General features: G+C 47.2%; 2 protein-coding genes across 3 annotated transcripts in view; one reads left to right on the plus strand and one right to left on the minus strand.

Annotated features, from left to right (window-relative positions):
- Positions 1-12,698, minus strand: part of cgrrf1 (cell growth regulator with ring finger domain 1) — a 50,573-nt gene that overhangs the window by 34,291 nt on the left and 3,584 nt on the right. The window lies entirely within an intron of this gene.
- The window catches only part of ddhd1b (DDHD domain containing 1b), a 42,174-nt gene that overhangs the window by 28,295 nt on the left and 1,181 nt on the right, over positions 1-12,698 (plus strand). Inside the window, 1 exon segment of the mRNA NM_001030246.1 lies at positions 10,796-11,044. Within this exon segment, the coding sequence (NP_001025417.1) occupies positions 10,796-11,044 (249 nt within the window).

Consider the following 12,698-nt stretch of genomic DNA (forward strand, 5'->3'; position numbering starts at 1 on the left):
TCATCTGTTTACCCTTTCTTGCTGTTCTTACTATGAATGAACTAATGTTATGTAAAAGCACTGTCCAGGTGTGTTTCCTCGTTGGTAAGTTACGCTATATTTCATTGCACAACAAGTAGTCTATCAGGCTTTTTGACTAAAAATAGAGAAATCAGGATTTGTTATTACTAGATTATTTTTAAATTCCTCCTCTCCTGCTGGACATGAGCTAAGCTGTTGAATGGTTAGCGTATGAGGCGGCTAGGCTAAGCTAGCTTCAATTATGTGGTGAATATACCCCTGTAATGCATACTGCAGTCCTTTTTTGTCTGGCTTTCTCGCATATCTTACCTGTTCGCCAAAAAGGACATTATATCCCTGGCAATGTCTGACACCGGCACATACAAATTGTAAAAGCCTTGCCAGGCACGAAAGCTTGACAGGCGTAGCAACAGTAACTAAGGAGGGCGGGGCTTAGTGAAGAGTCAATTCATACAGCTCTCTTTTAGCCAAAGACATCTGCAGTTGACATTAAAGCAGTGTGGTGTACGGTAAAAGTTAAGTTTTCTACTTTTGAATTTGGCATCCTACCGCACAACACAACATGTTTGCTATTGCAACCGGCCTTTTTTTGCAACCGGGGACTTGTGTGACGTCATGTGTGACTTAGGTTGGTAATTTGTCTATAAGGTAGGAAATTAAATATGAAAGAAATGTGGATGACGTGTGGATGATTGACAGAGCTCATAACTAAGCAACACAATGATCTGTTAACGAGGAAGTAGTATGTCCCAAAACGTGCATACTCTTTTGTTACACACTCAAAAGTATATATTTTTCCTTCACAAAAAAGTACACACTTTTAGGGCCTAGTATAAGTATGCGAATTGGGACGCAGCATATGTATTTTATGTTGGCCACTCATTGTATAACCCGTTCTGGTAAAAACTTTTTAGTTGGTCATCTGATGGTTTCTAATGCAGCTCCTGTTTTCATTACTGCAGACTAGTTCAGTTAAAATAGCCCACATTTGTTTAGTGTTTTTCCTTATTGCAAACACAATAGTAATGTAGTAGTGATTGCATTGCTTTGGCTTGCTCGGGGTTAATTATTGTAACCTCTTGATTGTAACAGAGAAATACTGGGAAATGTCTCTAGACTGATGGCATGTCATGTCATTTAGCCTTATAATATTAATAAACGAGCAGAATCACCAGTTTTGTCATCACTGTAGGTATTATGCAAATAATCATTCAAATACTAGCTCTAAAGTGAGGTTTGTGAAGTAGCAACTGTTTCTGCTGTTCTGACAGTGAATGGTGGAAGAAAGTAGTTCATCATACAAAAGGATTTTTAGACTCTTTGGGTCAGAATTTTTTTTAATATACAGTATATACGAAATTATGTTGTCGAACTGTTGTATAAATGCAACATCACACTCGTATGGCTTTATATCATCCCTGTTGGGACACTTAAGCATTTGTGACAAAGAACGCCTCCCACCAGTGCCGATATACAGCCATATCACACTGCTACAAGTGATACTGCTTTTATATATATAATGTAAATGTAGAAATTTGCATGCATGTTGTGTTGTTAGTCTAGTGACAGGTTTTGTAAAATTGCCATCAAATGCCTGAAAACGGATGCAAACTGGTGTTTACTCACACAAGCAACTGTCACACAATGAATAATCAAAGACATACTCAACAAGAATTGCCAAAGGCTGTCAGATATTTAGCCTGTAAAAAATTATCTGGATGTGTTAATGATTCAAAATCATGCAATGTGAAATGAGTTGTGACTCAAAAACACACCAGTGATGACCCACTACAGCCAAAGAAAAAGTTAGAAAAGTAAGACATGGGACAACAGGGTTATAGTTACAGACAGCAACATCAGGAACTTATAGACCACAACATCAGGAACTTATAGACCACAACATCAGGAACTTATAGACCACAACATCAGGAACTTATAGACCACAACATCAGGAACTTATAGACCACAACATCAAGAACGTATAGACCACAACATCAGGAACTTATAGACCACAACATCAAGAACTTATAGACCACAACATCAGGAACTTATAGACCACAACATCAAGAACTTATAGACCACAACATCAGGAACTTATAGACCACAACATCAGGAACGTTCCCCGAGGAGGGGAAAGGAAGTGCCATAAGTGGATGAAATCCACGATGGGAGGATTCGGATCAGAAGCCCCTTGTCTGGAGAGTATTGAACGGGCCAATGAATGAAATTAATTGGCAGCGTAAGCTTGCGCAGGTGTGCGGCATCTGCAATTATCTCAGCATATAAGCACACCTGAAGCCAGCAGACGCCATCCTTTTAAGCTGAAGAGACTTTCAAACAGCTAAGGGACAGTCATTATAGCGACGGAGTATGGCACTTCCGTTCCCCTCCTCGGGGAACGAAGGGTTACTTCTGTAACCTCGAACGTTCCCCTTCGGTTGGGGAACTTCAGTGCCATAAGTGGATGAAATCCACGATGGGAGAAGTATGGAAAGCGCCATAATGACTGCACCTTACCAACACCCCCGATGAGGAGATAGTCAAGCAAGCATGACGCACCCACATCATGGGGGGCGCGGTCCTCCAACGTGTCCCTGGCCCTAATTTATCCTACTTCAACAGAAGTTTTACGGATTTAGATATATTTTTTGGGAAGTCGTGAGCATCTAGATAATTCTAGGAAATACGACAGTACGTTGGGAAGCGTGCAATCCCGATAGGGAGGACGCTGCGGAGGCCATCCGTTACCCAAGGGGGAGATAGATGGCAGAATTTACATATGGACTAGCCCTAAAAAGGGGGAGTACTCATAGCAAAAGCGTGGTTAGTGGAGAGGGAAGACACGGGTCCGCCCGGGGAGGGACTTAACCGTGGCGGAATGAGCATATGGGATCGCCTAGTGGGGATCACGCATAGCAGGCACCTATACCCAAAACGTGGGCTGACCAGCGGGCAGACCTACAACGTAGTGGGCCAGCAAGTGACTCCTCCGCTGAGTCAGTGCTGGGGGCCACGGAGGAATCTGCAGGGCTCACCTGACGGGGAACTTTACTGACAGATAAAAAGGCGCACGTACCTCCGTGTTAGGGAGAATGGCGCAGCAAGCGTGTTTCAACACCCTACCGAGTTGTCTCCTCAATCACCAAAGGGTTACCTAATACCCTTGAGGAAACCGGCTCCACTCGCAGATTGTAAAACCTTGCAAATGTGTTGGGTGTCGCCCAGCCCGCAGCTCTACAGATGTCTGTTAGAGAGGCGCCGCGTGCACGCGCCCAAGAGGATGCAATGCTCCGAGTGGAGTGTGCACGTACTCCCGGGGGACACGGCTGACCTCGACTCGAATAAGCGAGTGAAATGGCATCCACAATCCAGTGGGATAATCTTTGTTTCGATACGGCACTTCCCTGCTGCCGACCGCCATAACAGACAAAGAGCTGCTCAGATGATCTAAAATTCTGAGTACGGTCCACATAAATGCGCAGAGCGCGAACTGGACAAAGTAAAGAAAGGGCTGGGTCTGCCTCCTCCGGGGGCAGCGCTTGCAGGTTCACTACCTGATCTCTAAAGTGGGTGGTAGGAACCTTGGGCACATAACCGGGGCGGGGTCTCAGGATGACGTGAGAGTAATCCGGCCCAAATTCCAGGCACGAGTCACTGACCGAAAATGCCTCCAGGTCCCTGACCCTCTTGATGGAGGCCAACGCAACCAGCAGAGCTGTCTTCAGGGACAGAAATCTTAGAGATACTGATTCGAGTGGCTCAAAGGGATCGGATCGCAGACTCGTGAGAACGAGGGCGAGATCCCAAGAGGGCATGAGAGGGGGGCGAGATGGATTAATTCGCCTAGCACCCCTAAGGAACTGGATGACCAGGTTATGCTTTCCCACGGTGCCGCCAGCTACCGCGCTATGATAAGCGGAGATGGCGGCCACGTAAACCTTGAGAGTGGAGGGCGACAGCCTGCTGTCCAACTTCTCTTGAAGGAAAGAGAGCACAACACTAATCTGGCAATTTTGGGGGTCTTCTCTGCGAGAGACGCACCATTCAGTGAATAGACTCCACTTCAGGGCGTAGGCGCGCCTCGTGGAGGGGGCTCTAGCCTGAGTGATGGTATTAACCACCGCAGTCGGTAGGTTACCTAAGTCTTCCTCGCGTCTAGGGACCACACGTGGAGGTTCCAAAGATCGGGGCGAGGGTGCCAGATGGTGCCGTGTCCCTGAGAGAGTAGGTCCTCTCTCAAAGGGATCCGCCAGGGGAGGGCCGTCGCGAGGAGTGAGAGCTCTGATATCCAGGTCCGGTTGGGCCAAAGGGGCGCAACTAGCAGAACCTGTTCCTCGTCCTCCCTGACCTTGCACAGAAACTGCGCGAGCAGGCTCACTGGGGGAAACGCATACTTGCGCATGCCCCGAGGCCAGCTGTGGGCCAGTGCATCCGTGCCGAGAGAGCCCTCAGTCAGGGAAAAAAACAACTGGCAGTGAGCGTTCTCGGGGGAAGCAAACAGATCGATCTGGGCCTCCCCGAATCGCGCCCATATCAGCTGAACAGACTCGGGGTGGAGTCTCCATTCTCCAGGGCGTAACAGCTGTCGTGAGAGCGCATCGGCTGCACGATTGAGCGTGCCTGGAACGTGAATGGCGCGCAGCGATTTCAGCCGCGGGTGACTCCAGAGGAGCAGACGGCGGGCGAGCTGAGACATGCGGCGAGAGCACATACCCCCCATGCGGTTGATATACGCCGCCGCCGCCATACTGTCCGTCCTGACCAGCACGTGTTGCCGCTCCAGCACCGGTAAAAAGCGGTGGAGAGCGAGGAACACTGCCAACAGCTCTAGGCGATTGATATGCCAATGCAGCTGGGCACCCATCCACAGGCCCGCAGCCGCATGCCCGCGACACACGGCCCCCCAACCCGTGTTGGAAGCGTCTGTTGAAACAACAACATGGCTGGACGCCTGTCCTAGAGGCACACCGGGGCTGAGGGCGCGGCGACACAGCGCAGTAACCGAGACCCGGTGTGTGCCCGCTTGCCATGCGCGTCTGGGGACCCGATCGTGAAGCCAGTGCTGAAGTGGTCTCATATGGAGCAACCCGAGCAGCGTGACGGCGGCTGCGGATGCCATATGCCCCAGGAGCCTCTGAAAGAACTTCAGTGGGACCACTAGTTTGCTGTCGAGCTCCCTCAGACAGTTCAGCAACAGGCGAGCGCGTTCCTCGGAGAGGTGCGCTACCATGGTGATCGAGTCCAGCTCCATCCCGAGAAAAGAAATCCTCTGCACGGGGGCGAGTTTGCTCTTTTCTCGGTTGACCTGAAGCCCCAGTTGGCGGAGATGCCGAAGCACCTTGTCCCTGTGCATAATCAATTGCTCCTGCGAGTGGGCTAAAATCAGCCAGTCGTTGAGATAATTGAGTATGCGAATGCCCGCGAGCCGAAGGGGCGCTAGGGCACCCTCCGCGAGTTTGGTGAAGACCCGCGGAGACAGAGAGAGCCCGAAGGGGAGGACCTTGTACTGCTCGACCCTTGAACGCAAACCGCAGAAATTGGCGGTGGCGTGGAAGAATGGAGACATGGAAATACGCGTCCATCAGTTCTATGGCTGCAAACCAATCCTGAGGACGAACGCATTGGAGAATGCGCCTCTGCGTGAGCATTCTGAACGGCAGCCTGTGCAGACAGCGGTTCAAAACGCGCAGATCTAGGATTGGCCGTGACCCACCGCTCTTTTTGGGTACGATGAAGTATGGGCTGTAAAACCCACTCTCCATCTCGGCTGGAGGAACCGGCTCGATTGCACCCTTCGCCAGGAGGGCAGCAATCTCCTCTCGCAAGACAGGGGCGGACAGGGGGTTGACCCTGGAGAAATACACGCCCGTAAACTTGGGGGGCCGTTTCGCGAACTGAATCGCGTAACCAAGTCTGATTGTGCGTATGAGCCACCGCGAGGGGCTGGCCCGCGCTAACCAGGCAGGCAGAGCCCTCGCTAATGGAGTCATCGCTACAATCGCTGACGTACCAGCGGTGGGGCAGCGCGGAGTGGGTGTGCTGATCCGGGAAGCACGAGGGTCCCGCGGAAGAGCTGGAGGAGAGCGATTCGCTCTGGCTCCGCACCCTGACTCCGGAGAGGGGGCTGGAGGGCTGAGGGAAGGGAGACCGTCCCCCCAGCGCTCGTGAGCCACTGGCGAAGCACGTAGAGTCTGCGAGCCGGAAGGCAGCGCGTCCCGGACTGGCAAAACTCGTGCAGTCACATCCGGGGAAGGGAAAAAGTGCTCTTTACTGATGTTTTGGTGGCACTGAAAAGTACCGTTGTTATCGGGGCCCCGCCCTCCAGCGGGGAAAGAGCAAGTTTCCTCTTCTCCGGATGGCCTGTCTCAGGGACGCTTCGCGGTCCGTTTACCGGACTTAACGGCACCCTGGGCAGGAGGGGCTGCCTGCTTTCGAGGTGTACGCCGCGCCCGCTTGGCCGGAGGCGCAGGCGGGGGCGGGGCAGCACTCGTTGGCGGGCGCCCTCGGCGAGGAACAGTGGAGGTGGATGGCTCGGCGGGCGGAGCGGGCTTACGGCCACGCCGATAGATGACATTGCCCATCGCATCCGACTGCTCTTTCACCGCCTTGAATTCCTGGGTGAATTCACCGACGGTGTCGCCGAACAGGCCAGCCTGGGATATGGGCGACTTTGTCAACGTCGCGCATATCGGCCAGGTTTAGCCAGAGGTGGCGTTCCTGAACCACAAGTGTGGACATCGTCCTCCCCAGCGCACACGAGGCGGACTTAGTAGTCCGAAGAGCATAGTCGGTCGCGGTGCACAGCTCATGTAATAAGCTTGGGTTGGACCCGCCCTCGTGCAGCTCGGCCAGCGCCTGCGCTTGGTAGCGCTGGTAGGTGGCCATCGCGTGCAAAGCAGAAGCAGCCTGACCCGCAGCCTTATAAGCTCTGGCTCCGAGGGAGGCAGACAACCTACAGGCTTTGGACGGGAGGCGGGGCAAACCCCGCCACGTAGAGGCGCCGCGCGGACAAAGATTGACCGCGATAGCGCGCTCCACTGACGGGATCGCCTCATACCCCCTGGCAGCTCCGCCGTCAAGGGCGGTGAGGGCGGAGGCACACGCAGCACGGGCAGAGAAAGGTGCCCTCCAAGACTGCGTGAGCCTACTGTGCACTTCCGGGAAGAAGGGGACGAGAGGCTTCGAAGGCTTCGCCTTCTGGTCCTCTACGTAGCACCCATCTAGTCGGTCCGGCCGTGGAGCTGGGGGATAAACCATCTCCAACCCCACGGCCGAAGCAGCCCGGGAAAGCACGGCTAACATGTCCGCTTCAGGATCCGATTTGACAGCGCTCACCTGCCCGGAGGGGGCGAGCGGGTCTGGATCTTCGTCGGACAGTGAAAGCCCACCCTCCGATGCCGCGGAGGACATCTGATCTCCGGTGTCAGCGAGTGTGAGAGCTACCATCTGGTTAGACGGATCACTCCCACTACCCGAAGCTTGGATGGAGCGCCGTGAGGAGCGAGAGGTCCGCGAGCCCGTGGGCGGCGGATTATCTCCCGCTGAAACCCTCAGATCTGCCCGAGCGCCCGCTGCTTTTTTAGAACAGGAGGCAACTGGGGTGGCTCGCTCTCTTGCGAAAGTTAGCCGCGATCTTAGCTGTGCAACGGTCATGGCATCGCAATAACGACATGAACCGCCCGCGAGCACCGCATTAACATGCTGGACCCCCAAACATGCAATGCAGTGATTGTGTCCATCATCCGGAGCCAGGAAACCCCCGCATCTAGAAACGCACAGTCGGAGAGCCATCCTGAAAAGGACGTGCTGCACGACTGTGTTGCTCTTTTAGGAAAGTTTGCAACAATACGCACCGCTCTGGAGGACCGGACCCAAAGAACCGCAGGCAAGGGAGAAACCCAGCTCGACCGTCTGCCACCGCGAAGACCCACTCTGGACCGGGAGACACACTCGTTCGCTCTGAAGTGCTGATCAGCAAGAGGAACCCTCATCGACTCACTCAGAAAGGATCTGAAGCGAAAAGGATGGCGTCTGCTGGCTTCAGGTGTGCTTATATGCTGAGATAATTGCAGATGCCGCACACCTGCGCAAGCTTACGCTGCCAAATAATTTCATTCATTGGCCCGTTCAATACTCTCCAGACAAGCGGCTTCTGATCCGAATCCTCCCATCGTGGATTTCATCCACTTATGGCACTGAAGTTCCCTAACCGAAGGGGAACTTATAGACCACAACATCAGGAACTTATAGACCACAACATCAGGAACTTATAGACCACAACATCAAGAACTTATAGACCACAACATCAAGAACTTATAGACCACAACATCAGGAACTTATAGACCACAACAGCAGGAAACATGCCTTCAGTTTTGAAAAAGGATCAAAACCCAAAGAAAGTTTGATGCCTATCTAATGTTTTGTTCAAGCTGTACAAAAACAGAGAACCATTTCGTGTCTCACACAAAAACTCTGATCTCACTTATAATTGCAACATGCGTTTGATTGTGAAGTAATTGTAACGCAGTAAAGTCTTGCAGTGTGTAAATAGTGTTGACATGAATACCAGTTTCAAGGTAAACCATGGTAAATTTTCTACAAAAAAATCTATTAAAATTATATTTATATTATATTTAATTTCTATTTTCTATAAAAATTTCTAATTTCCATTATGATTAAAACTACGATTTATTATCGGAATTTTGATAATTCTGTAATTCCTGTTTATGTTTAAATAGACCAGGGGTCCAAACTCGGTCCTGGAGGACCTGTGTTCTGTAGAGTTTAGCTCCAACCCTAATCAAACACACCTGAACCAGCTAATCAAGCTCTTACTAGATAATTTACTAGAAACTTTCGGGCAGGTGTGTTGGAGGAAGTTGAAGCTAAACTATGCAGGACACCGGCCCTCTAGGACCGAGTTTGGACAGCCCTGATATAGACAGTTTAAAAGACTGCTTACTATTAGGAATATGCAAAACAACTATGACCCTTGGACTCAGCTTTATCTGTATTATTTTTTCAATCTTTGTACACTAGTTGAAATGGATCCCTTTTAACATTTTCAGGGTTTCTCGGCTGCGGAAGTCATCATAGTTGGGTAAACTTAAAGCACAGTGAATGGGAGAGTACAACAAACATTTTTTTTACAATCCTATTTGCTGAAATAATAGAGTAAAAACTCTGCAATGGTGTTATCAAGACTTTCAGAAAAAGGAAGACAAATGTGTGAGACTGATAACGGCAGAGAAGAGAGAACAACGTCAAATATACTGTCCCACCCATGCACTCTTACAAACACCTTAAAGGGCCATGACACCCCCCTCTTTCAGTTAAAGTCTACTTAAGAATTTTTTCAAAAGATGCATGATTAATGGGCGTGGATCTCCGCGAGCATCGGGCAGGAGTGGGCGTGGCCAGCAGGGGAGAAGGGGAGCGAATAACTGTTGTTGTCATTTAGCTCACAAATTGAGACACAAAGGAGACGCATGAGTTTATAGTTTACAAAGTTAAAATGCAAAGAAATGAACAGTGATTTAATGCCCTGCTACATTTGTTATTCGTAATTTTATATACAGACAACCACAATTTATATCATTATAAAGATGTGTGTTCATGTAAACACTATAAATGATGACTTCTCCCTCAATTCCCGTATCCAGCAGACTCAGTGCAGCAGGTCTCCTGACCCATCTATTTTAACCATTAACCCTGCTGGTAATCTGTAGGATTTAGGCAAACACAGCAGCACGGCGATGTGTCTGAATGTGAACGAACTCCTGATAAAACACAGCGTCCGCCATTCTCTAATTCTCGTGCTGCTCTCCCGACAAAAATTCTAGCAGCACGCACACAGCTTTGCTGTATGATCGGCCCTGACAAGATTGCGGGGGAAAACCTGCAACAAACCCCGTTGATGATGGAAACAAATGCATATGAGCCTTCATGAACGGCTAAATAGTGTGCCGTGGTTTCCATGTCTCTCAGCTCGGGCTTGACACTGGCAGGTCTGGCAGGTCTCATGAATAATTAAGCAGCCGGCTCTTCTCATAGGATAAGGAAACTCAGCTATGAATAATAATGAGAAACCGACGCGTCATCATTGCACTTGCAGTTCTGCGCTACGTCGCCGATTTTGATCCCGCCCCAAAAATCATTTTAAACCCGGAAGCTGAAATTAGCTGACAAAAGCTCAAAATTATCCAGTCTTCCCCACAATTAAAGCTGACAGGTGCTAACATTGTCTTAACTGATGCTCAACACACACACATCTGTTAATATAAAAAAAAAGTTCTCCGGGGTGTCCTGAACTTTTAAACAAGAGGTAATTAGTTTTTTGTAATTTGATGCAAAGATGAAATAATACATAAATGAATATGTATAAAGTTCATACATATTTTTAAATATCAATATATTAAAAAAAACTTTCAAGGATTTAAAATTCTGATGACCATTAAAAGCATCATTACAGTCTTGTGAATAGGGCCTATTCTTTAAAAAAATGGTCTTTTCCATATCTGTATTTATTATGTTTGTGTGTGTGTGTATGTGTTAGGTGATTGTTTTTTTTTAAGGAGAGGGGTCATCAGCATTTTTGAGTGTTAAAATAGGAGTCTCCAGTAAAGTTAATAAACCTATAAATACTGGTATAAAATTATCTTACATGTCCAAAATCTTGAGAGAATTTGGACAGCATACCAATTCAGCAGTAATAATGACCCGCGTGGTAGACTTGACTAATTTTAACTGTTTAAACGTGTGTGTTTGTCCACAGGAGCGGCCAGTATAGGCAAAGGCATTGGCGGTATCCTGTTCTCCAGGTTTTCTCGCTCCAGTGGACAGGTCGGTGGTGTGGAGGAGGAGACGTCAGACTCTGAAGGCGGGACGTGTGAGAAAGGAGACGAGAACAGGTCTGTGGATTTAGATGATAAACCAGACGAGAAGACAGAGGAGAAAATTGAGGAGAAGACGGGAGACACCAGCATGTCACAATCAGCCTCGACCATTATGGATTATTCCTCCTGTAAGCATCTGTACCAAGAAGTCATTGTGCATTCATTCCCTGCTTTTTGAAAAGAATCTTATTGGGTGGCTCCTAGTGGCACACAAATTATACATTGCACTTTTCAGAATTTTTCTGAAACCTTAATTTTTAATACTTTGTAGTTTTTAATGATATATATATATATATATATATATATATATATATATATATATATATATATATATATATATATATATATATATATATATACATATACATATATATATCATACATATATGTATCCTGTTTTCACATTTGAGTACAAAATAAAAAGAGTTTTAATTGGGAGGTATACCTTTAACTAATACCTGAAATATAAAGTCAAGTAACAGTTACAAAAAATCAAGATTTAAACTTTTAATTTGAAGATATTCATCTAAAATTACATTTGCTAGATGTGAAATCCTGTTGCAAATGTAAAATTGCACAGTAAGGTATAAAGTTGCATGATGCTTTTAAAAATGATGATTATTAATTCAGTTTTATTTACTAAATGAAATTAACATTTAATGTAACCATTTTTAACGTTTCAAGAGTTCACACTTATCTCATGATTTATACATAGCTTGTTTGGCATGCTGTCCATGGAGAGAGCCCTGAGCTCAAGGGATCTTCTGGCCCAGGGCTCCCCCCTTTCGCAGGGCAAGGGCAGATTGAGCTCACGTCGATCTCAAACTTCCCCTTACCCCTACCCCTTGTTTTGCGCGTGCACGCCAAAAGGTAGGGGTGTCCCAATTTTATTTAGCTTGAAGGTGTAGGGTTAAGGGCAACCCCTTCAAACAAAGAAACTCGAAAACAAGGGGTAAGAAAATTTCCCAGAATGCACTAGCCAGTACGGGAGCATTGCTGAACCCAGAAGTAAGGAATTCCACAAATTTGTATTTTTTGTTATTATTAAGAATTTTTATGACAAACAAACACGTTTTAATATATTTATAACCGCGTTCATGTTTTACCGTCATCCTTGCACTAGCTGCTGTCAGACTCATTGTGTATATTAATATATAACTGAATTGCTAATAATAAACAAAAAGAATGTTTGAAAACGTAAATTATATTTGCAGATATTTTTGTTCTTAATAATAATAATATAACACATACTTTCTCAATTTAATTTATTTAATTTCTTTAAAAGTAACCAAGCAACACATTTAGGGCCCTATCATACCGGGCGTATGATAGGGCCCTAAATGTGTTGCTTGGTTACTTTTAAAGAAATTAAATAAATTAAATTGAGAAAGTATGTGTTATATTATTATTATATATGTCTCTTGCGCAATGTGGCGCAAGGCGCGACGCAATAGTTGTTTGCTAGTTTCAGCTTGGCGCAAGAGTCGTTTTGAGGTGTTGTGCCAGGTTGTTTTAATAGCAAAGGCATTTGCGCTCATATGTGCGCCCATAGGCAGTCTGGTCTAAAAAGGAAGGCGTTCTGATGTGTATTGCTGGCGCATTGCAATTTTGAGAAACTATAATAGATTTTTCAATAGACCAAAACAAACCCAGTCTAAAGTCCAGCGCAGATTTGCGCCACGCTTACACACTGCTTAATACGCACAAGATGTAGAGAAATACGCAAATATCTTTACATATGAAAAAGAAATAAAATATTAAGGATATATATAGGATATAATAA

This window comes from Danio rerio, chromosome 20, assembly GCF_052040795.2.
Source record: "Danio rerio strain M-AB ecotype USA chromosome 20, GRCz13ab, whole genome shotgun sequence".
In the NCBI taxonomy this organism is placed as follows: Eukaryota; Metazoa; Chordata; class Actinopteri; order Cypriniformes; family Danionidae; genus Danio; species Danio rerio.